This window comes from Symphalangus syndactylus, chromosome 18 (genome assembly GCF_028878055.3).
Source record: "Symphalangus syndactylus isolate Jambi chromosome 18, NHGRI_mSymSyn1-v2.1_pri, whole genome shotgun sequence".
Classification (NCBI taxonomy): Eukaryota; Metazoa; Chordata; class Mammalia; order Primates; family Hylobatidae; genus Symphalangus; species Symphalangus syndactylus.
The window spans coordinates 56,290,145-56,314,446 of record NC_072440.2 but is presented as its reverse complement, the minus strand read 5'-3'; the positions used below and the strand labels follow the sequence as shown (position 1 = coordinate 56,314,446).

Sequence of the window (24,302 nt, the reverse complement as noted above, 5' to 3'; positions counted from 1 at the left end):
CTCAGGACAGTCACAGCAACTTATCCCCTAGCACGCAAGTCCCTCCTCCTCACTGGTCGAGTACTATGGGGTTACAATCTTCCAGGACATTGCCTAAGCTTCATTATCCCCCTTATAAGGTTATACCCCGTCGCCTTCCCCACTTAAGTTTCAATTTTCCAATAACGAAACTTTCTTCCCTTTTATGGGCTGACCCCTCTTCTACATTCTGTTTGCTTATTGTGATCTTCTAGGTGCATGAGCTATGCAATTTGTTACATTTGCAGGCTGGCTGCCAGTACTTAGATTTATCATGCCTTGAAAATGGGCCATTTAAAATGTTTTCTCATGGCGGTAAGTCGGTGAGCTGACTGTCACACACTCAGTCATTTTGCCCAAAGTGTGTGTGATGTGGAGGGCTGACAGCCTTCTCCATTACCAGTGCAGTGCGAGGTGGCACAGCTGCTGGGACCCCCTCTCTCTCATGGATATGAGTGCGTTAGAGGGGAGGTCTCGGGCCAGGAGCAGATCAGATCAACAGGATATCCAGAAAATGGCAGTCCTGGCGAGTATTGGCTTCAGATGGGGAGGGTTGGGGTCAGGGTTGACTCTTCTCACCTTCTTGAGTGAGTCACCAACGTCGACAAGTTACTCCTGACACACGGTGCCTGGGTGGAGGCTGAGGACTAGGAACCCGGGCTCCAATTCTGGTAACCAGGCGTAATTGCTCAGGAGAAGAATGCAGCCCAGACCAGCGTGCTGTACCCGCCAGAGGAAAGGGTGTAGCATCAAAGGGCTGTCTTCCTGGAGAGCAGGAACAGAGACTGGGAAGCCAGTGGGCCTTGGCTTCAGCCTTGCCGGCAGAGGGTCCCCACCATGTAGCTGAAGTGCCAGGGTGCTTGTGAGGACTGGGTGTGGTCCAGGGTGACTCAGGGCAAGGCCTGGGGGACGCATCTCAAATCCACAGTCACCAGCCTAGAAACTGGGGTCACACTTCCCACATGGGTTCCCACATCAATTCCCTCCTTCATTCACTAAATAACGACACATCAAGGCAGCGGTGTGGATGGGGGACAGCTGTCAAAGTCACCAGCAACAAGTGCAAGAAGAGAAGAGGGAGTTACAGGCCACACAGGTGCCCAGGTGGGCCCCGGGAGGTCAGAGAGGGCCTGCCAGGGGTGGCACCTACCATGCTTACCCTGATGAGGAGAGGAAGGAGGGTGTGGGGTGCAGCGGAGGGATAGGTGCCTGAAAGCAGCATGCAAACAGCCTGGGCTCAGGAGGAGCCAACGGCATGACAGGCGCTGGGGAGAAAGGCGTGATAGGTGTGGACAGGGGCCATAGAAGGAGGGATGGTCCTCAGGAAGGGGAGACTGGTGGCCACGGCTGGCTGCCGAGGCTAGCCTCTCTCCAGCAAAATGAGCCTGGATTCACCCACTCCTTTTGTCTCTCCCCTTTGCTCTGTGGTGCCAGCAGGAGGAAGAGGAGCAGAAAAACTGTTGCTCCATTCATCAGTGGTGGTGATGGTGTCCCCCAGGGGCACCTGGCAATGTCTGGAGACATTTACGGCTGTCCCAACTGTGTGTGTCTGTGTGTGTGTGTGTACTACAGGCCTCTGGTTCCTGGAGGCCAGGGATGCTGATACACAACCTGCAATGCACAGGGCAGCTCCCACAACGAAATTATTCAGCCTCAAATTTCAACATTGCAGAACAGGTCAGGGAGTGCAAGGTACCTCCTGCTCTTTCCAGCAGGGGCAACGAGCACAGGGAGAAGTAGGTGGGTGAGGTGGGAGGAGGCTGGAGCCAGACCCAGCGTCTGTGGGGTGCGGGAATGTCGTGAGGTGACGAGGGACCCAGCGGTGAGTGATGGGAAGGGGTGCACTACGGCAGGCCGGCAGGCCGGCAGGCCGTCAAGGTCGGTTCCACCAAGAAAGTGACATCTGGGAGGGGCATTAAGGCAAAGGGGCCGCGAGAGGGTAGGTGCTCTAGAGGTGGCCCACGGGCGGGCGGCACTGAGGCCGGGCCTGCAGGGGAGGCGGTGTGGCCAGCGGACTCTTGTGGGGCGGCAGGGAAGGGAGAACCACAGGGCTGCACAGGTTCCGAGGGGGCCTAGTGGTCCGCGCTTGCCCTTGGGTGGGCGGTGGGACTGGGAGGACAGGAGAGGAGCGCTGGGCAAGCCCCTAAGAGGCCTGAGGGGTGGGAGGGAGAGGACGGCTTCCCATGCGCCCATTTAGACCAGAGGAGAAACGGACCCACTTTGAGGGCTGGATTCTCCGCCGATCCGGCCTCAACTGTGGGTCCACGCGGCTCAAGGACCAGGGAGGAACCCAGTGTGCGGCTGCGCTGATCGCCAGGCTCCGGACCCACCTGGCTGGCCTGGTGACCCGGGAAACCCGGTGTGGTGGGGAGACCGCAAGCGTGGTCAGGGGTCCAGCTCCCAATGGGGCGGGTCTCCTGTGAGTAAGGCGGAGCTCGGGGCGGGTAGCCCCGGGGACCGGGTCTCTCGCGGGGGTGTGGCCACGGCCTGCCAAGGCCCCGCTGCGGCTCGCGGGGCGCGGCCCGGTGGGTAGGGCCTGCTGTGGACGCACAGAGGTCCGCAGCGCGCGGGGCGGAACCTCCCGAGGAGAGGGCGCGGCTGGGAGCGCGGGGCGGGGCCTTCCTAGGAGAGGGCGAGGCTGGGAGTGTGGGGCAGGGCTTCCCACGGAGTTGGGGCTCGGAGCGGGTCCTCCTGAGGAGCCGGCGCGGCTGAGAAGGCGGGTCGGGTCCTCCCGAGGAGCAGGCGCGGCTGGGAGTGCGGGGCGGGGCCTCATGAGGAGAAGGGGCGGTGGGTCCTGGGGCGTGCCAGAACCCTTGAGGAGGAAGCGCTGGTCTTCTGGAGTATGACCACCAGAGCCGGCCGGGTCTCGGGTTGGGGCGGGGCCTCAGGGGTGAGGTTGGGACTTCGGGTTCTCCAGAGGTGAGAGCTGGGGTCGTAGGGTGAACCGGCGTCTGCTGAGGAAAGGGCGTTGCTTGGAGCGCGGGGCAAGGGACTCAAGTGGAGAAGACGTGGGCCCTACGGCGGGGCGGGGCGGGGCGGGGCGGGGCGGGGACCCCGGGGTGGGCGGGGCCGGGCCTCAGGAGGAGGGGGTGCAGAAGCTAGGGAGGGGCGGGGCCCCTGGGATGGGGCGGTGTCTCCCGAGGAGTGGGCGCGGCTCGGAGCGTGGGACTCCTGAGGAGACAGCGCGGCTAGGGGGCGTCCGGGGCGGGGCGGGACGGGACCAACAGCGCATACTTAAGCGGCCCGGGCGGGTACCGGCGTCCCGCCATGGCTCTGTGGCGCGTCTTGCCGGCGCTGCGCCCCTACATTCCCCGCTTCGCCCCGCTGTCCACGGCGCCAGCCGCCAGCAAGCAGCCCGTCGCGGGCCCGGGGGCTGTGCCAGGACGTGGGTCAGCCAAGGCAGTGCGGCCGCTGGTGCCCGCTGTGGACTTTGGCAACGCGCAGGAGGCTTACCGGAGCCGGCGAACCTGGGAGCTGGCGCGCAGCCTGCTGGTGCTGCGCTTGTGCGCCTGGCCTGCGCTGCTGGCGCGCCACGAGCAGGTGCGCGGGGTGCAGGCGGAGGCGCGGGGCTTCTGCCTGTCCCGGGAGCCTTTACGGAGCTTCCTGGCGTGAAACGGGTGCCTCCCAAGCATCTCCTGGAGCAAGGGAAGCCAGGAAGGGAGGCGTTTCCTGCAGTCCCTTTCCGATATCGCGAATTTTCCTGCTTGGCGATGTCTACCAACTAAAAACAATGGTCGTTTTAATATTTACGATATATACCACTTGTGGGAATACAGAGTTATCACTTGGAATTTAAAATGGAGTATTCTTCATGTTGACACAAGAGAAGCCTGGTGAAGGGCTCATAGCCTGGGACCCCAGAGTTCAAACCCGGGGACCCAGCCGCTTCCCAGACACGGCCACCCTGAGCACACTGTTGGGGAAAAATGGGAAGCCCCTCAAACGCCCAGCTTTGAACTCACCCATGGTAACTTTAAAAAGTGTGAGGGCTTTTGGTGGGGGGGGGGCAACAAGCGGAACACTGTTTTAGCTGCATCAGCCTAGGGGTACTAGAGATGACGGTTATCTCCAGGTGACCCTGGGAAGAGTTTGCAAAATTCCGTTTGTTGGCGCCGATTTCTCAGGTGAGACTGTACAGAGGTCGGGGGCTGCACCCCTGGCCTCAACAGGAGGCGGGGGAAGGCGGGGGGCGGTGTAAGATGAGAAGCACTGAGCCACACTTGAGCTTAGGTGAGGCCTCGGCGGGTGCGAGGTGAGGGCAGGGGTCCACGAAATCAGAGTCAGATGCTGTTGGCCCGAATCCCATGGGGAACGCCAAGGCCAGCCTAGGACCAGTGGTGGCGGGAGTGCGGAGGATGGTGGAGGAAGGAGCTGAACTGGACAGATGGAGGGCTCTGGGAGGCCACTGCTGTGCTTGTGCACACAAGGATGCCTTAAGGTCAAGTTGTGACCGTAGAGAGCCCAGGCCAAGGAGACAGGAGGGCGAGAAGGGACATCCCAGGTAGAGGAACTGGCAAGGGAGGGGACGGTGATGTGGAGGCTTTGGGGAGTGCCCACATCTAAGGGGCATCCCAAAAGAGCAGCCAGTGCTGGTGGTGCTGCAATAGGAGGAGGAGGCAGCAGGGCAGGAATGCCAGGGGAGCGAGTGGCCAGCCACAGGGCAAAGACGGGCATCCTAGGTGGCAGCTGAGTGGGGCAGAGACTAGCCATGCAGAAGCCACGCCCACCTTGTGGCCGGGATGGAGTGAGGGCTAGGAAGGCACCAGGTCAGGTTTCTTTTTTCTTTTTTTTTCCTTCCTCCCTCCCTGCCTCTCTCTTTCTTTCTTTCTTTCTTTCTTTCTTTCTTTCTTTCTTTCTTTCTTTCTTTTTTTTTCTTTCTTTCTTTCTTCTGATAGAATCTCGCTCTGTCACCAGGCTGGAGTGCAGTGGCATGATCTCTGCTCACTGCGACCTCCACCTCCGTGGTTCAAGTGATTCTCCTGCCTCAGCCTCCCGAGTAGCTGGGATTACAGGCATGCGCCACCACACCCAGCTAATTTTTGTATTTTTAGTAGAGACAGGGTTTCATCATGTTGGCCAGGATGGTCTCGATCTCCTGACCTCGTGATCTGCCCACCTTGGCCTCCCAAAGTGCCGGGATTACAGGCGTGAGCCACTGTGCCCAGAGAGCTGGTGCTGCATCTTCTGCCTGGGAATCCCTCCCTGACACAGCCTCTGGGGGCCAAAGATTGGGGGAGCAGGGCTCCAGGGCTAGAGAAGCCAGAGGTCACTAAGGCCCAGTGTCCTTCAGTGTTAGAAACACCCGACCCTGCACAGCCCGATGCTGGCCCCAGCAGCCCTCCGTTGCGGCAGCGGGTCCCAGGCCTGTTTATGTTTTTTTTGTTTGTTTCAAATGAGACTGGGTCTTGCTCTGTTACCCACGCTGGAGTGCAGTGGTGTGATCATAGCTCACTTGCAGCCTAGACCTCCCGAGCTCAAGCCATCCTCCCACCTCAGCCTCTTGAGTAGCTGGGTCTACAGGTGCACTCCGCCACACCTGGCCAAGTTTTTTTTTTTTTTAATTTTTGTAAGGAGGAGGTCTCACAGTTGGGCGTGGTGGCTTGTGCCTGTAATCCAGCACTTTGGGAGGCTGAGGCTGGTGGATTGTCTGAACTCAGGAGTTCAAGACCAGCCCGCACAACACGGTGAAATCCCATCTCTACTAAAATACAAAACATTAGCCAGGCATGGCGCCAGGTGCCTGTAATCCCAGCTACTCAGGAGGCTGAGACAGGAGAATTGCTTGAACCCGGGAGGCGGAGGTTGCAGTGAGCTGAGATCACTCCACTGCACTCCAGCCTGGCTGACAGAGTGAGACTCCGTCTCAAAAAAAAAAAAAAAAGGAAAAAAGATGAGGTCTCACTATGTTGCCCTGGCTGGCCTGGAACTCCTGGGCTCAAGTGATCCCTCCACCTTGGCCTCCCAAAGTGCTGGGATTACAGGCGCACACTACCATACCCAGCTAATTTTCATATTTTTTGTAGAGATGGTGTTTCACCGTGTTGCCCAGGCTGGTCTCAAACTCCTGGCCTCAAGCGAACCTTCCACTTTGGCCTCCCAAAGTGCTGGGATTACAGGCACATACCACTGCACCTGGCCCTTCTGAGCAGTGCTTGGAAGCCGCCTCCTGACTGGGGCTGGGGGTCAGAGTGGCCAGCTGAATGCTGGGCCATCAGGGAGAGGGGCATCTTCTCACCCATTGCCTGTTCTCCCAGGGCAGATGGAAGGGGAAGGCCCTGCATTGGGGTGGCATTAAACAAGATGAGATGGTAAGATCTGCTTTCACTTTAAAGGAACATTTCTGGTTGTTGCTTGGAAAGAAGTGTCAGGGGCAAGAATGCTGCAGGAGGGCTGGCCTGGAGGACAGGGTGGGACTGCGGGCTGGCTGCACGGGGGCAGGAGCCTGCGCTTGCATCAGAGGTTCCTGAGCGACCCTGGCTCTGGGGCAGAGGCCTGAGCAAGGGGGCCTCGCTGGAGTGTCTCTGTCTTAGCCACGCTCGGTGTTTCTGGGTCCTGTGACCCACGTGTGAGCAGCCTATGGTGCTGGTGGCACAGGGGAGGAAACCAAGGCAGGGAGCCTGTGGGGGCTGCTCGGCAGGGGACAGGCAGCTCCTGTGCCCACTGCTGTCCCACACCTGCATGGAAACACAAACCCCGCCACGGAGCCCCCTCCCATCTCCACAGGGCCTCCAGAGCGCCATGTGCGAGGACTTCATGGGCAGGGTGGGGTGGGGTCCGGAGCCTGCTGTGGGCTGGCCAGGCATGGACAGGACACCAAGCTGGAGGTGGCGGTGCTGCAGGTGGGGCAGCCCTCCCCTTCCCCACTCCTGTGGCTTGTGAGGGGTGGGCACCGTGGGGGTGCACAGGGGGCATGGTGGGCAGTGGTCTGAGGTGGTTTTGGGAACTCATCCAGGGCATGTGGCTCACTCCGCAGCTGCTGGGGTTGGCCTGGTGGGGAGGAGGAGGTCAGAGGGACTCTGAACAGAGAGGGGAGATGCTGGCGGGAGGGCTGGGGACCCAGCCCTGCAGGGTGTGGGCATGCATCCTCAGCAGGGTGGGAATAGACCTGTCTATGCAGTAGAAACAAACCAGAAATGGATCCTGTTCTTCCTAACGATGTAATAAAACCAGAAACAGCACCAGAGGCCAATGGGTTGGGGGAAGGAAAAAATGTGAGTGAATGGGGCTGATCCAGGCCTTCTCACTTCTCAAGGAAAGTGTTGCAAAAATGGGCATCGCATCCAGGGCTGAGATTGAGGACTGGTTTACAGCGGAGACCCCGGGAGTGTCTGGGTGAGAGCAGCCCCCAGGCTGAGAGGACGTGAGCATCAGCCATGGTTCCAGCCAAGCCCCAGCGGTGTCTCCCAGTCCTGGCTGCCCTGCCTGAGAGGGTGGGCCTTGGGATGACAGTACTGAAGGAACTGCTTTTCACACAGCAGGACTTGATGGCCTCAGGAGTCCCTGAGGCTGGGACTGGGCTGGGCAGGGTAGACATAGGGCCAGCACAGACCCCACAGAGGGCTCTTTATAGAATTATCTGGGTCCAGAGCAAAGGTGGCACTCTCAGCCCTTCCTGGAGTCCATGCTGGCAGGCGAAGGATCAGAGCCCCACGCCCCATCCTTGGGGAGCCTCCAGTTGAAGTGGGGAGGTGACTGGGGTGGTGCAGTAGTGAGCCATCCCCTCACACACTGCCAGCCTTGCCCACTGTGTCCTCCCTGGCCCACCAGAGCTGTGTCTGCCTCCGGCCTGGCTGCCTGTGCTCGGCCCCTCCACAAGCCCCAGGGTACTCAGTGTTTTCAGAGCCGCCTAGATGCAGGACTGTTTGTGTTTTGGTTTTAAATTTATTTAATTAATTAATTTTTTATAGAGACCAGGTCTCACCATGTTGCCCAGGCTGGTTTCAAACCCCTGGGCTCAAGTTACCCACCCGCCATAGCCTCCCAAAGTGCTGGCATTGCAAGTTTGAGCCACTGCATGCCACTGGTTTTAAATTTTTAAACAGAGAACAATATTTACATTTCCTCTGTCTTTTTTTTTTTTTTCGAGACGGAGTCTCACTCTGTCGCCCAGGCTGGAGTGCAGTGGCGTGATCTCTGCTCACTGCAAGCTCTGCCTCCTGGGTTCATGCCATTCTCCTGCCTCAGCCTTCTCTGTCTTTTAAAACTGAACACCAAGGTGGGTCTTGTGGTGGTTGGTGAACAGACAGGTTTGGGCCTGGATCCCCCACCCGACCCTAGCACCCACAGGTGGGGTTGCCCACTCTGCTGATGCGCCTCCTCCCTCAGCACCGTGGACCTGCTGGACTGGAGCAGCCTCATCGACAGCAGGACCAAGCTCTCCAAGCACCTGGTGGTCCCCAACACACAGGTAACACCTCCGCTCCTCAGTGAGGCCCAGCTCAGCAGGGCACTGGGCTAAGAAGGGAATGCAGCCTGCCATGTGTGTCTCTTGTTGCCCACTCTGGGAACTTAACATGACCAAGATCACTGCACACTATGGCCCCACAGAGCCCCTGTGGTCCAGGGGGAAGAAGACAAACCCACTAGTGTCCACAGAATGCTTGGTGGGACAGAGACCCACGTGGAGCCTTAAGACACCACAAGGAGAGGGGGTCTGGGGGCCTTCCCCAAGTCATCTGTCTTGTGCATCAGGTCACCCCAAACTTCAGAGGCCTGAAACGGCAGCAGCCACTCTGCTTCTGCCTCATGGTTCTGGGGTTGACAGGGCTCAGCTAGGCAGTTCTCCCTTGGGGTCTCCTGGGTAGCTGTACTCACACAGTGGTGGTGCTGGGACCTGGGCGAGGCGCCCACTCACATGTCTGGGAGTTGGTGCTGGCTGTGGCTTGGGCTTTTTCCCAACATGGCAGCTGGGCTCTAAGAGCCAGTGTCCCCTGAGACGTGAGAGCCAGGCAGAAGCTGGGTGACCTTTTCCTGCCTCACCTCAGAGGTCACACGGTGTCTTTTCTGCCAAGTTCTGTTTGTTAGAAGCATGTCACCAGGCCAGCCTGTATACAGCGGGGAGAGGAATGAGACTCATGTGCCTGTGGGAGGGGGGCCCAGGACCTGGCAGACTGCTTGAAACCACAACCTAAACTGGGATTTGAAGAAAGAACAGAAGCACCTTCAGAAAACATCCTGCAGAGGCAGCTTTCCATGACACATCTAGCCCCAGTCCACTAAGGGCCCAGCCTCAAACTTAGAGCCTTGACCCAGAGCCTCGGGGCGCAGTGTGTACCGTGTGGCTGTGCACCAAGGCCACCAGCTGTTGGAGACTTTAGCGCCGTGTAGCAAGGGATAGAGCGGTACTGTTTGTGCCCAGTGAGGCAAGGCTGCTGGGGCCAGCAAAGGGGTGAGCGGGAGGCCCTGCGGGATGGGTCCCCATGGCCTGTGAGCACCAGCTCCTTGAAGGCCTCATCCTGGCGGTTGCCCTGGTCCCTGGCTACGTGACAGCATGTGCTACACGACCGCCCTGTCTGCCTGTAGCCAGGGGTTCTTCCTCCTGAGCCCTCTCCCTGCTCCGGGCGGAGCCCTTCTGTTTGACGATTGGGTGGTCAGTGTTCACTTCCTCAGTGTCACATGGGAGCTGCAGGGGGCCCTCCCACAATGGTGGGGCCTCTGTGAGAACTGGGGAGGCTGTTAGAGTACACACTTCGGGGTGCAGGCCTGGACTGAGCCTGGGGCCCACTGACATGGGCACTGAGCTCCCTCATGGTACCCCCAGGCCCCGCGTAGGGCAGTGCACTGGCTGCGTTGGAGGTTCCGGGGCACTGTGCTGCTGTGTCCAGGTGGCCCTCCCTCCCGGCCCTGCATGAGAGGGTTCCTGTGGGCTGGGAACACTGAGAGAGGTTTAGCCTGGGCCTCAGGGTGGCACTTTCCAGCCCTCGCTGTGGCCTGACCACGTGCTGCACCCCCAGACAGCTGGAGCCCCTGCTGTCCCGGTTCGCTGAGGAGGAGGAGCTACAGATGACGAGGATGCTACAGCGGATGGATGTCCTGGCCAAGGTGGGCTGTCCCACTCAGGCAGAGGGCTGGGGCCCTCGGGACCTGGGGCTCCTGCAGAAGAGGGCACCTGCCTCACTTGAGCAATAGTTGCTCCCACTCCCCTACCCCCTGCACTTCTCAGAAAGCCACAGAGATGAGCGTGCGGCTGATGGTGGATGCCGAGCAGACCTACTTCCAGCCGGCCATCAGCCGCCTGACGCTGGAGATGCAGCGCAAGTTCAATGTGGAGAAGCCGCTCATCTTCAACACATACCAGTGCTACCTCAAGGCAAGCCCCTGCTCAGCCCCTCCCGCCTGCCTTGGGGCTTGGAGACCACACAGGAGGGGCTCCTCTCATCTGAGCTCCCTGGCATTTGCCTGGTTTTATACTCAGCACCCACCAGGGAGCTCATGGGATGGAGGAGGGAGTGGGCCGTGCCCCCAAGGGGTTGTTGGGGTCTTCTGCAGCACAGCTCACCCAGCGGGCCCCAGGGTCCAGGAAAGAGCCCCTTAGGTGGTGGCCACAGCCAGGCCTGCAGAGGAGGCCGAGGCCAGGGTGACTGCCTCGGAGTAGCAAGAAAGGCCTGTTGCCCGCAGCCTCTCCTCTGGTTCTCGGAACCAGCCAAAAGTGTCTAAGGAGCAGGAGGAAGACAACAATCTTTATGAGGGTCCACAAGATGTGCCCGACAAACTTGGAAGGCGTCACATGACCATTTCCTCCAGCGTGTTTTCAGTTCAGCGCCCCTAAGAACCTCCTGAAAGCTTTGGGCCCTCCCCGGAAAGACTCACCCAGGACGTCACATGTATTCAGGGAGCCCACCCTAGCCTGTGGGCCCCAAACTGCTCAGGGATGTTAGCAGGTCCAGAGCTCTCAGGGGTGAGCCGGGTGCCCAGAGGACACACGGTGGCATGGGGAGGGGTCCAGGCAGGAGCATGCAGTACGCACCCCTCCCTGTCGGCCTGGGAGTCAGCCTGGGAGTCTGGAGCACATGATGGCTGCTGGCGCCTGGGCTGCACCCACAGGGCCATCCACAGGCCACACAGGAAGCTGCAGACGTCCCCACTGCCATTGCTCCTTGGGGACAGAGGTTGGAGGCCCATCCTCACCCACAGCTGCTCCAGGTGCCTGAGCTGCACCTCCCCAGGCAGCTGCTGCCCAGCCCTGGTGACTGCACCTGGGCCCAGGAAGGCCCCATCCTGCTGTCACTTGGGCTTGCCCAGGCTCCCTGTGACTTTTGGCCCTGGCCCCACAGGATGCCTATGACAATGTGACCCAGGATGTGGAGCTGGCTCACCGTGAGGGCTGGTGTTTTGGGGCCAAGCTGGTGCGGGGCGCATACCTGGCCCAGGAGCGAGCCCGTGTGGCAGAGATTGGCTATGAGGACCCCCTCAACCCCACGTATGAGGCCACCAACGCCATGTACCACAGGTGCGCAGCTCTCCCACCCCGTCTTCCCAGGGCAGGGCGCCAAGAAACCAGGCCTGAGGGAGAGGCTTGGAGACTGACCCTGTCAGCCACGTGTGTCCCCACGTCAGAACTGGTATTTCCTTAGCTTTTGTGTCATGTGTTACTTTTTCAAAAACATTAAGATTATTCCTTTATAAATACAGAAAAGCCTATTGAACAAAGCAAAATTGGCCACAGTTCCCTGAGCCGGCTCCTGCAGACAATTAGATCCAGAGATGGGCACGAGCACCCGGTCTTCCCCGCCGCAGGCTCAGCCTGTTTGCTTTTCAGTTCACACAGTGGGATCGCCCATCAGCTGTTCTGCACCTGTTTTCACCGCTCTAGTTTCTTCGTGATCTTTTCATGTAGCACAGGCTGGCCAACTATGGGCTTTTCCTCTTAGAGGCATGTGTGTGTGCTGCAAATTCAAAGAGACCCCAAGTGTCTCCTGGTTGGCTCCAGCTCCCCTCCTGCAGCCGCTGTGCATGTCGTGCCACAGCGCACACACCTCTGCCATTGTTGTTTGCGTTGTAGCGTGTCCTCTGCCCAATGTGTTTTTCATTTCGCATTCCATCTGGGTCCCCTTGTGTGGGCTTGCAGAGTGGTGCTATTAACAGCCAGCATGGGGTGTCCGGAGCTGTGTGTCCAGCATCTTTGATCTTATTGGTTTTCAGTCTGGTTATTATAACAGACTCGCTGGACATACCGTCACCCTCTGTGGTACACACAGGCCGTCGGGTTTTATGTCTGAGGATGCAGCTGTCCTAGGTTGCTGGAAATGGAATTGCTGGGTCAGAGAGAACGTGCGCATGGTCAAGCCTGCTGAGTGTCCTCGCTGCAGGAGGGCCGTACTGCTCGGGCTTCCTGGGGCACCGGGATGCCCACCCCCACGGTGCCCTACAGGGACCTGCTTCCCTTTTATTTCCTTGCAGGGCCAGGGGTGCACTGTACGATCCCTCCCCAGAAGCAAAGCTGTGTCTGTCATGAGGCTCATGGGCATGTTTGGGCTGGTCCCCAGAGTCACGGCATGTCTGATGCAGGGACGCTGTGCCCCAGCTGGTTCTGTGTGAATTGTCTGGTCCCAGACATCGCTTTTTCTTGGTTGCTAGTCTTTCTTTTTCATGAGGTGCTGGGAGGGGCAGATGCTGCTCCTGTTCCTCCTGATCCTGTGGATACCCTTGGAAAGAGCCAGTTCACTGCATGGCTCTGGGTCTGCCCTCGGCCTCCTCTCTGTGCAGCTGGTAATGAGGGGTGCAGGTGGCCACAGGCCTGGAACTGGGCTCACATGGCACTCTCCACAGGTGCCTGGACTACGTGCTGGAGGAGCTGAAGCACAACGCCAAGGCCAAGGTGATGGTGGCCTCCCACAATGAGGACACAGTGCGCTTCGCACTGTGCAGGTAGGTGCGCCCCACCCTGCACCGAAACCCCACCCCGAGCCGTTATCTCCTCTGGTTGGGGAGAGGTGGCAGCAGCGCAGAGCTCATGGTGGGCAGAGCGACCTGCTGGGTGCAGTTGGGCATTTGTGGGGAAAGGCTGATGAAATGAGCTGGAGGGCAGCTTCAGTGCCGCAGGCCCAGGCACTGGAGTTCTGGACGTTGGACTGTGAGAGCACAACGGCTCTTGGCAGTTACGTTGGTTTTTAAAATTAACTTTTTTTTTTTTTTTTTTTTTTTTTTCAGATAGAATCTCGCTCTGTCACCTATGCTGGAGTGCAGTGGCGTGGTCTCAGCTCACTGCAACCTCCACTTCCCAAGTTCAAGCAATTCTTCATGCCTCAGCCTCCCAAGTAGCTGGGATTACAGGCATGTGCCACCACGCTTGGCTAATTTTTGTATTTTTAGCAGAGATAGGGTTTCACCATGTTGGCTAGGCTGGTCTCAAACTCCTGGCCTCAAGTGATCCTCCCTTCTTGCCCTCTCAAAGTGCTAGGATTACAAGCATCAGCCACTGTACCCAGCCTTTTAAAAGTTAACATCTGACTTATTAAACTTCACAATTAAAAAACTAAATTTCATTAGGGGATTCGGATGGGTCCTGAAAGGTACAAATGCAGTGTTGGAGCCCAGTCCCTCAGGAGGCCTCCACAGCACCACCTCATTTATAAGCAGTTCCCTTCACATTTTAACTACATCTGGAATGTAACGGTTTGTTTTCTCTTTAAACATTTGTCCCATGGAGCATAACTTCGGTAGAATTCTAACAAGTCAAATGCAGAAGTTAGGTGAAGTCAGTTCTTGGATACTCCTGTACTGTCACCCTGGTCTTATCTCATGCCTTAGCCCAAGCTATGCACACAATGGGGTCCTAGGTCGCCCTCCCCTCCCAGATTCCACCTTCCCAGGGATGGGACCCCCTAGAACCCTGGGGGGCCTGAGCAGTGGCCTCGCTGGCTCTCGCCTTCCTAGGAGCTGAGCAGGGGCTCCACTCCTCAGCAGGGCAGGGTGCCCCAGATCCAGGGCTTGTGGCACGAGGGGGCTCCCCAAGGAGCTGTGAAGCCACAGGGCCAGGCTTCGGGCCGGGGCTGCAGCCAACAGGACACGTCCTGGTGCTGCTCAGGGAGCTGACTCACGGCTCTGAAATCATTCAGTGATGTCCACATTCGGCCTTTGTTCACGATGCTGCTGCCTTTTCATGGCCTGAAATTGCACACCGATTTTTGTGCCCTGACCCTCTGCTAATTGTCATGGATGTGTCGGTGATGGGACAGACTCACTTTCTCCACACACACGGGCCTTGTGGCCAGCAGTGCCCAGCACTCGGGAGATGGTGGGGGGTCCTCTCAGCTTGTAATCAGGACTCCCAGCCTCTGGGTGGACTCTCAATGCTGGTGGACTCATAGCCTGACTAGACACATCACCATCCAACTCCAAAAGGACAGCCTGCCCTCAGCAGGGCTTCCTCTCTCCAGCTTCCCCCCGGCACCTCTCTGTCCCTACTATCTTGCTGTGGCAGTGGCTTCCCCACTGGACACAGCTTCCCCCTCCCCTGAGTGGCAGCTGGGCTCTTTCCTCATGGCTCCAAGGGCCCTGTGCCAGGCTCCCCCAATACCACGCTCACATCCCTGCCTGAGAGGCTGGACCCCTGCAGGCTTCAGCTCTGTGCCCCTGCTGTGGGTGGCTGGGGAGCTCTGTGGAGCTGCGGTCCCCTCCCCTGGGTAAGTGGTTCTAGACTATGGCAGCTGCTCTGTCCTATGCTGGGCCCAGACTGCCACACCACCCACCCTCAAACAACCCAAGTTGGCTTTGGCCAAGGAACAAACCAGCCCCAAACTTAGAGGCTGGGACAGTGGCATGTTCTGTAGGCCAGGGGTGGGCTGGCTCAGCTGATGCTTCTGCCACTGGCTGTGAATGTGTCCCTCCTGCGTCTGTGATCTGGGGCCGTTGGGGCCTAATGAGCTCATTCACGGCTGGGGCAGTAAAGGAGACTGCATCCCGGGTCCAGCGTCCCACAGGCCAGGCTTGGGCACGTGGTGGGCTCAGGCTTCCAGAAGGCCTGGAGAGGGCAAGCCTCTGCTTGTGTCACCTTTGGTACCTCCCTGTTGGCCAAAGTGCCTCACGAGGCCAAGCCCAGATGCCAGGTGGAATGAGCCACTGTCCTGCGCTGGGAGGAGCCGCAGTCACGTGGCAGAGGCTGTGCACACCAGCAGGGGAGGGGGCAGCCAGCAGTGGCAGCCCGGCTCTCGGGTTCATGTCCTGGGGTTGAGGAAGACACAAGATGGAGGCCAGGGTGATGTGGCGGAGATGGGTGCCTGCTTTAGACTGGGTGGTCCCGACACTGGAGCCCAGCCCTGGGATGGAGGGAAAGGGCCTCTGGCCGATGGGTACTCTGGGAGCCAGGGCTGGGGCAGGTGGAGAACAGGGGAGGTGAGGCCCTCGGGGAGGAAGTGGGAAGCACAGCACAGGCCCCACCAGTCACCCGGGTGATGCGTGAGCAGCAGGCGGAACTTGTCCCAGGGTGGGGGCCCCAGTGCTGTGCAGACCAGCTAAGTCAGGATACCTGGATATAGTAAGCTGGAGATGAAACTTGAGAACTGTCACTGCATGGATATTTCAAACCTTGAGAATCTTTGTAAGACCCTGTAAGGGGTGGTGTGAAGACAGGACAGAGTTGAGGGCCCCACCCCAATATCTGAGCAGTGCTAATAGATATATAATGCAAGCCACATCTGTAATTAAATTTTTTGGTAGTTACGTTAAAAGATAAAATGAATTTCAAGAATACATTTTAATTAACCCAAAATATACAAAATATTACTTCAAATTGTATTCAAGTTGATTTTAGAAAAGCAATGCAGCATTGTGCATTATTTTTCTAGAAAGTCTCCTAAATCCCATGAGTATTTGACATTTGCAACACATCTCGATTCAGAGCAGCCGCCTTCCGAGGACTCGGGGGCTCTGTGTGTGGGACACAGCAGCTGTGGGGATGGGGCAGAGCAGCAGCCCACAGATGGCGAGGGCAGGGGCTGGAGACCAGTCATACCACAGAACCCTGGAGGGCTTGAGGAAGGAATGGCAGGAGAGCCGAGGAGCTTCTCTGCCTTGTGGCTGCACCTCCAAGAAGGGAGGTAGAGGAGAGGTGGGAGAGGGGAGGGGAGGGAAGGCAGGAGGGGGGCCTTATTGGCTAAGGGCTGAGGCTTCCCCAGGGAGAAGAGTAGGGCAGCCCAGCAGAGTCCTGCTGGGAAGAGGCCTCACTGGGAGAGGGCCAGGCAGAGCCCATACCCCAGCCCCACCTCAAAGGGGATAAAGTCTGGAGAGTGTAGATGGGGGACCTGGGGTGGCAGGACAGGGTCAGAGCTGGGACAGGGGCCCTATACCCCTGCACCAGGGACAGTGTCCTGGAACTAGCCCTCAGCTCCTGGCTTTACCTGCACAGGATGGAGGAGCTGCGCCTGCATCCTACCGTACTTTGGACAGCTGCTAGGCATGTGTGACCAGGTCAGCTTCCCGCTAGGTGAACGGGGCCCTTCCTGGTGCGATGGGGTGCGGTGCTAGGCCTGGGCCTCATGGCGTATCTGCCCCCATGCAGGCCAGGACGGCTACCCTGTGTACAAGTACGGGGCTGTAGGTGCTGCTGTACGTGTCCCGCCGTGCCCTGGAGAACAGCAGCCTCATGAAGGGCGCCCATCAGGAGCGGCAGCTGCTGTGGCTGGAGCTCTTGAGGCAGCTCCGAACTGGCAGCCTCTTCCATTGCCCCGCCTAGCACCCGCCAGCCCACCCTCAGCCTCCAGCACCCCCCACCCCCACCCAGGCCATCACCACAGCTGCAGCCAACCCCATCCTCACACAGATTCACTTTTTCACCCCACACTTGCAGAGCTGCTGGAGGTGGGGTCAGGTGCCTCCCAGCCCTGCCAATGGTGGGGGCACTCAGGTGTGGGCCGAACCTGATACCTGCCTGGAACAGCTGCTGAGAACTGTTGGGAACTCTCCTCGGATGTGTGGGCCCAAGGCCCCCACCTTTGTAACCCCCATGTCCTTGGACCTAGAGGATTGTCCGCTTTCTGCCAGGGCCAGCCCACACAGCCCGAGCCCCTCGGGGAGCAGTGGCCGGGCTGGGGAGGCCTGCCTGGTCAATAAACCACTGTTCCTGCAGCTGACAGCCATTTGCCCTCACACAGGGTCAGCTCTGGGCAACAAAGAGGGAGTGGCTCAGACAGGGTCAGAGAAGTCTCACCCCAGACTCTGGCTTCCAGCATCATCTGTTCCTGGAGGCCAGGCCCTGCGCAGACCTGAGCACCCAGGGTGCTGGACACCCCCCAACCGACTCCACAAGGACCCAGCAGGGCCCATGGGCCCAGCCCAGCACGGAGGGGACTCATGCAGACGCAGAGGCCAAGCTCCCCAGGCGGGCCTGGCACGCCTCCCCCTGGGGCTCCTCCTCAGGCCATTCCTGCCACCCTGAGTCCTCTACCCCAGTAACCTGCATCAGGCTCCTCCTAGTGGTTCCCACGGGACACTGACCAGGCTGCGGCAGGCGCATACTTGCACCCCGGGCCTTCTCCCACACTCTCCAGCCCCCAGCCCCACCAAGCAGGCTGGATGTGGTCCTCATGCCCTGGGGCTTGGATGGGGGCCCCGTGCAGATGGCAGTGACAGCATCCTGGGACCAGGGCTGGGGCAGGAAAGGCTGGAGGGTCCCAGTCTCGGTGCAGGGGGAGGGGTGGTGGGCTGGGCACATAGCCCAGGAAGGGGCCCCCAGGCAGAGGCCTCTGCTGCAACAGAGGTGGGGGCCCTACCAGGTCCCTGGTTATGGCAGAACCTGCAGCTATCACACAAGCCACATGTGGGCCACACTGAGGCATCTTTATTTCTCTGGGTCACACACAGCTTGGGCCTGGGAGCCTCTTCTGCATGCGGGCTGCAGCTGCCAAGGGAGCGGCTGAGACCAAAACAAGCTCTCAGGTGGGTCCCAGTGCAGGTTGGGATGTGCCCCGTGGAGTAAGGTGTGAGAACCCCCAGCCTCACTCTCTGCCTGGCCCTGAAGCAGACAGCGGGAGGCTGGGCCGGCCTCCCCTTTATGAGACTATTCTAGCATTTGGTAGCAAGTCCCAGATGAAGGATGACAGGCAGCCGGGGTCCACCCGGCCTCTCCTCAGCAGGGGGAACCCCCTGCGGGCAGCTGGGAAGGCAGTGGCCAAAGGTCAAGAAGATGAACTCTGCCCAGACTTCTGCTGCCTGTGGCTATGGTGGGACAGGGCTGCCTTCCTGGTCACAGTGGGCAGCAGGCGACTGCCAGGGACCTCCCAGTCCCAGGGCTGCCTTCCCTGCCCGGCAGCCCCTCTGCTGGAGCTTCTGGATGAGTTCCAGCAGGTTCATCTGCAGCATCAGCTCCTGGGATACAGAGGGGCCCCATGAAGGCCAGAGTGACCCCTGGGCCCCTTTCATCCCGGCCCAAGGGTGCCAGGCAGTGAGCCCACAGGTTGACCATCCTGTGAAGCCTGGTCATGGCCTGCCAGGATAGGGTGGAATCTGAGCCTCTGCCCCGAGCAGGGCCACTCGGAATGGCATGCGGGAGGGGAGCAGAAGAGGGCTCTGTGGGGCATAGCAGGCCTGGGGAGGGTGGGCAGTGCCCATGGTTGGCTGGCTCACCCCCCTGTAGGGAATGGGCCTGGCCTCCATGCTGGGAATGGCCAGAAATCCTTTCCAGAGCCTCAATCCTTCCACTTCACCGCCTATACCCTGAGCCTGGCTCCCCAGGGACCAGCAGTAAAACCCCAGATGGAATGGGGCCCAGGGGCACTCAGGCTAGGGCAGAGCAGGCCCAGGCGCTGACCTGTGGGTTGGTGGTCACGTAGAAGCCAGCCACCCCCGCCTTCTCCAGTGTGCTCTGCTGGTCAGCCACCTTCCGGTCCAGCTCTAGGACGATCTTCCGGTCCATCGCCCGCTGCTCCTCACGAATCCGGTGCTCCACCACCTGCCATGGGGCCGGGCGTGGGGCGGGGAGGTGAGGGCAGCTCAAACACATGCTTCTGCTGCTGTCCCCCAGTGGCACCAGCTCTGACACCACCAATGCATCCTCACCACACCCAGGCCTCTCCTCAGCCATACGAACCCCTGAAGGGGGCCCCAAAGGGCTTCCACGAATGCCCTGACTTGGGGCTGCCTTGGGACCACACACACATCTCCACAGGCACACCCTGCCCCATGGCTTGTTGGTTACATGCCAGTCTCTGCTTGTCCCTGTGTTCCCTGGGAGAAGGATGGGCCCCTTCCTGGCTGGCCCCACCATTGCCTTTGTACCCCCCGAGGCCACCTGCTCTGCGGAGACCCCAACCCACGAGGAGCACTAATGGACTCCACGGAAGCACTGATGGGCCTTCACCCTCCACCCAGCCCCAGCACACCTGGCACCCTCAGGGAGGAGCCACCTGGTGGGACTCACTAGGCCTCCAGTGTCCCACTCAGGCCCAGGATAGCCACCCATGCCTGAGCCCCCCACACCCCTTCAGCTCAGCCCAGTCAGCAGAGCCAGGTGGTGCCCACAGGAGAGCTGGGCTGGCCACCCTGCCTGCGCCTCCAGTACCTCTAGTTCTCGCTGCTGAGCCACCTGAAGCACAGGCAGGTTGTGGGGCCGGCAGGCCTGCTGGGCTTCCTGGTGCTTCTGCCGCAGTGCCTGCCTGAGCACTGGGAGGGATGAGAGCCCGTCAGCAGGCGGTGGGACTCGGCAGCAGCCCTCACCCATGGACACCTGCCTTACCAGCCCGGCAGAGCAGCCAGGCCAAAGGGGTGTCTGCACTGGGGAGGACGCCAGCCTCCTCCATCCTCCCACCCCACTGTCACCCAGGGCCGGGCCCTCATCCGGTGGCAAGTCTCCAGGGGACTCCAGAAGGTGCGAGGCACTGGAAGAGGGTGGGGTGGGGAAGACTGGCCAGGTGGGGCCAAAGCTGCAGCCCCAGATCCAGGACACCCGGAGGAGGCGGGTGGGAGGGAGGCTGCGGTCTGAGGGCTTCAAGGCCCCCATGGCCACAGGCCATGGGACATCTATTCAAGTGTCAGAGACCACCTCAGGCAAAGGCATGGGAAAGAAGCAGGAGGAGTAGGGTTGCTGAGCCTCAGCATGGGGCCTTTGCCTACCAGGTGTGTGGTTGGCCCCTCCACCCTCGGTGCCGCCCTTCAGGGTGAGCAGCCCCCTCCCCCATTTGCAGCTCCCAGCCCCCGCACAGCGCCAGAGGGAGAAGGGTGGGCAGACCTGGGATGCCCAAGTTTGGGATGAGCTTGGGGCGCCATAAGCCTGTGCGGCTCTGAGGGGCTCACCCTTGGCCACCAAGTAAAGCTCCATGGTCCTTGCCAAACTGTGCACAAACACAGATGTGTGTGAACTGTCTAGTCTGAAGGGAATGTACAGAGGAAGCGATCATGGGACATAAACCACCATGAAACAGAACATGCAGCACCCCGCAGCTGGTGCCAGTGACCAGTAAGTGCCAAATGGCTACAGCTCCCCAGGAGGGAGGGGTCCCTGGCCAAAAGAAAAGGCGAAACCCAACACTCTGTTCCTGGGAAGAGCCCTGATGTTGCAGCTGTTCTTTGGTGGCAAGTCTCCAGGGAACTCCAGGACCTCTGAGGCTCCCCTGCAGGTAGCCTGGCTCCTGCTGTGCCTACAGCCTTCCCCGATCTCCTGTTTCTTGGCATTCTGTACACACCTCAATGATGGCATTTATCACATGAAATATGTTTCAAACCAAGAGCCCCCTCGAGACATCTCCATAACACAGGGAAGCAGGGAAATGTCATCTCCTTCACTCTACTAATCAAACATTGCTACAAGTTTTAGATCCACTACCAGATTCCACTAGGGAGGCAACCAAAAGGCAAGAAGAAAGCCACGCCGGCTGCCTGGGCAGAAGGGGCCTGGCCTTAGACATGACCAGGGAACACAAAGGAGGCAGGAGCAGCCAGTCGCCCCTGCCAAATCAGCAGGAGAAGCAGAAAGTCAATGCAGGCATGCCTGCTGCTGGTGGGACCAGAGCCCGGCCCAAACCTTCTGAAGCACAAACAGCACTGGGCCCAGGCAGGTACTGAAACTCCTCATCCTGCTAGAAGGAACCACCACTCTGTGGAAAAATGGCCGATTCCAGGACTGAGACAGGGAGAAAACAAGAAAAGATGAGCCTGAACACATACCTGAACCAGAAAGCAAGGAAGTGCTCTCAGAATGATGGGGCGGCATCTAAAGGAGCCTGGAGCGCCCCCACTGGCCACACATGGCACAGTCTGAGCATTAAGGAATAATGAGCCATGCACTTGGGATTAGTAAACTGCATGCATCTTACAGCTCAATAAAAATTTTTAAAAAGACAATCGCCCAGACACTTAGGGGAAGAAGTAATGCCAATTCTACACAAACTCTTCCGGAAAACTGAAGAGAACACTTAGAAACTCATCCTATAAGGCTGGCAAAAACCCTGATACCCAAACCAGATGATATTACATGAAAACTGTAGACCACAGTTTATCATGAACATAGACCAAAAAATTCTTAAGATTTTAGCAAATCAAATCCAGCGTACATAAAAAGGATACTACAGCACGACCAAGTAGGATGGAATTCAAGTGACTGTAATTCAGTGTAGTAACAGAAAATGACTCACCACGTGATCATCTCAAGAGCTGCCAAAAAGGGATCTGTCAAAATCCAACATCCATTCCTGATAGACACACACCAATCCTGGAGCAGATGGACACTGCCTGCCTTCTGGGGAAGGGGGCCTTGCACCGCTAGGAGGAATTTTTGCCACATTAAACCTGCCTCTAATCAGGCTTCTACCAGCAGTCCAGTGTACAGGAAACCCAGAGAGTGGAGAAACACGTTAAATGCATGAGGAAGCATTTCCTCTGATAGATCCAGACAGACTGACTTTTCTACAAAAAGTAAATGCCACAATAAATGTTGCGGACTGTTTCAGAAGCAAAGAGACCAAAGTAACCAATTGTAGCACATGAACTTGGACTGGATCCTTACTTATAAAGCAACAATTTGCCACAAGTTAGGTACCATGATGTGGCCGTGCACTGAAAGTCAGGAGACACCCGGAACAGTTAATTTCTCAGGGGGCTACCTTCTGCAGCTGTGTAGGAGACTGCTCTTGTTCTAGAGAACTTGCTCCCAATCCAAGGCCAAGGCTGATCCCACCCCCCAGGTTGTCTGGAGGCATTCTTGGTTTTCAGGACTAGGGAGGGTACCCCTGCCATCCTGCAATGCGCAAGACAGCATCTCACCATAAAGACCTACCCAGCCACAAATGTCAACATAGCTGGGTTGAAAATCCTGGTCTCCAGGAATGCTGAAGACTCTTGGTGAATGCTATGCTGTCACACATATGTATTTTGGGATATCGAGAACTAGAGCAAAACGTTAACTACCGAACTTTAGGTGAAGAGCACAAGCGTATGCACTATACTATCTTTTCAGCTTTTCTAAATGTTTTAACTTTTAAAATAAGAAGTTTGGGAAAAATAACAAAGGTGGAAACTGATGGTGCAGGGGGACCTGCCCTATATAATTTGCAGGAAAGGGCTCCCAAGCCCACCAAGCAGGCCTGGCTCAAGTGGGAAGCTCTTCGGATTTGGGAGGGCGCCACAGGAGACAGTGCTTACGAATTTGATGTGCAACTGGAATGAGGCCCTGCGAGGTCTGAGAGGGAACTGACCCTGAAGGACGCTTGCTGCACAACTGTCAACAGACCTCCAACTACTGAGGGGCAACGCTGCTGCAGTCAGCGCCACCACCAGAGTCTGCCTGCAGGCCATTCAGGCACCGAGGCCTAGGGCCATCGTGTCTGGAAGGGGGTGGGGCACAGGGAAGCCCGAACAGGGAGTTTCTGCTAAGAAGGAGGGTGCTGCGCAACTGAAAACAAAACTGGTTGGACCCACTGGTCACCAAAAAGGCGCTGTCTCAGTCTCTGCGCCCGTTGATTTTGTTAACCTTCCGAACCTCTTCCGAACACTCCCTCCGAATACTCCCAAGGAAGGAGCTGATCTGCACAGATACCAAGAGCTGCCGGGAGGCGCCGACCCGGAGGAGGTGGCACCTCGTCCCGCTACCCCCGCGCACCTCGGTGCTCGTTCTGTAGGCGCAGGCGCTGGTTGTACAGGCTCTTTTCGGTGAGATGCTGGATCTCCAGTAGCCCCTGCACGATTTCGAACACAGTGCCGTCGAGAAGCGCCAGGGCCAGGTCGCTGAGCGTGGTGTAGGACAGGCGCTGCTGGAAAGAGCTGCCGGTAGGGGGCGCGGTGAGCCGCGACGGGACCCGACACCGCCTCCGAAGGCCTCCGCCCGCCCCGCCCGCGTACCTGGGCAACTCCTTCACCAGGCTCTGTAGCGCCGACAGCAACTGGTAGTGTCGCTCCTGCTGCCGGGCACCGTCCGCCACCTCCTCCAAGGCACCCGCGTAGCGCTCCATGACGTGGACGACTGCTAGCCGCCGGCGGCAGCGACGAGCACCCCTAGTTTCACGACATCCCGAGAGCTGCGCGTCCCGCCCCTTTTACGATAGTCCCGCGTGCGGCGCGCCCCGCCCCCTTTTACGACAGTCCTGAGAGCGCCCGGCTGTCTGCCCCGCGCCCCGCCGCCTGGTCATTCAGGAGGTGCGGCCCACCCCTCTGCGGAGAATCCAAGGAGGGTTTTGTTCAGCCCATGCTCGCACCTGCCTGCTCCCCGCGCGACCTTAGAGGCGAGACTCCGCCGCCTGGATGTCGCAGGAGATATCCCACCGGCCCTTGATATCGGGCCTGGATATTGCATGGAGAATCCCACCGGCCCTTGCTGAGTCATTGGGGGCTGAGGTCCGGGCTCCGCGCCGGCGCGCCTGCGAGGTGGACTGTCCCGGTCACCGGCCTTCCCAGAGGCAGGGGTCTTGGGTCAGAGCCCACAGGACCTGGGTCTAAGGCACCATCCGCGGCCCAGCAGTGGCGCTGGGGTCTGTCTGCGCCCTCCCCCGTCCCCAGGGTGAGACAGACAGGACCACCCTAGAGCCTCTGGGCCAGGACAGTCGGAGCCAGAGTCCCCATCTGGGCCTCCGTGGCCCCCAGCCCGTGAGCCCAGACTGCGCTCTCCCCGCTCCCCAGGCCAGCTGCTGGGCCGGGGCTGGGGCGCTTCTGGTGGCTGAGGCTGAACCGGCTAGGAACAGGCTTTAATAGGAGGGGTTCGGGTGGAGGAGTGGCTCCTGCAAAGGCCCTGCCAGAGTCGGGTCAGGTGGATGGGCGAGAGGACCGGTGTGGCCAGGCGGCGGAAGCCAGCACAGGAGACAAGGGCGGGGGCTGTGCATTACAGAGGCTGCTGGGGGCTTGTCTAAAGAGCAGCAGGGGGCACG

The 24,302-nt window shown here is 59.0% G+C and overlaps 2 protein-coding genes across 2 annotated transcripts; one reads left to right on the top strand and one right to left on the bottom strand.

The window, feature by feature from the left end:
• The first annotated feature begins 3,268 nt into the window (after positions 1-3,268).
• On the top strand, positions 3,269-17,082 carry LOC129467489 (proline dehydrogenase 1, mitochondrial-like). The gene is given in 14 exon segments (XM_063622359.1): positions 3,269-3,624; positions 5,230-5,380; positions 6,592-6,857; positions 7,271-7,350; positions 8,344-8,464; positions 9,909-9,970; positions 9,972-10,059; positions 10,181-10,327; positions 11,292-11,467; positions 12,787-12,885; positions 16,364-16,390; positions 16,392-16,441; positions 16,517-16,553; positions 16,555-17,082. Coding segments are annotated over 14 exon segments (1,779 nt in total). The 5' UTR covers positions 3,269-3,285; the 3' UTR covers positions 16,691-17,082.
• A 690-nt stretch (positions 17,083-17,772) lies between these two features.
• On the bottom strand, positions 17,773-23,473 carry DGCR6L (DiGeorge syndrome critical region gene 6 like). The gene is made up of 5 exons (XM_055253664.2): positions 23,284-23,473; positions 23,045-23,205; positions 19,514-19,614; positions 18,764-18,904; positions 17,773-18,321 (listed from the first exon to the last, which is right to left on the bottom strand). Exons 1-5 carry the CDS (start codon positions 23,391-23,393, stop codon positions 18,172-18,174), a joined length of 663 nt encoding a protein of 220 aa, XP_055109639.1. The 5' UTR covers positions 23,394-23,473; the 3' UTR covers positions 17,773-18,171.
• Positions 23,474-24,302: the final 829 nt, after the last annotated feature.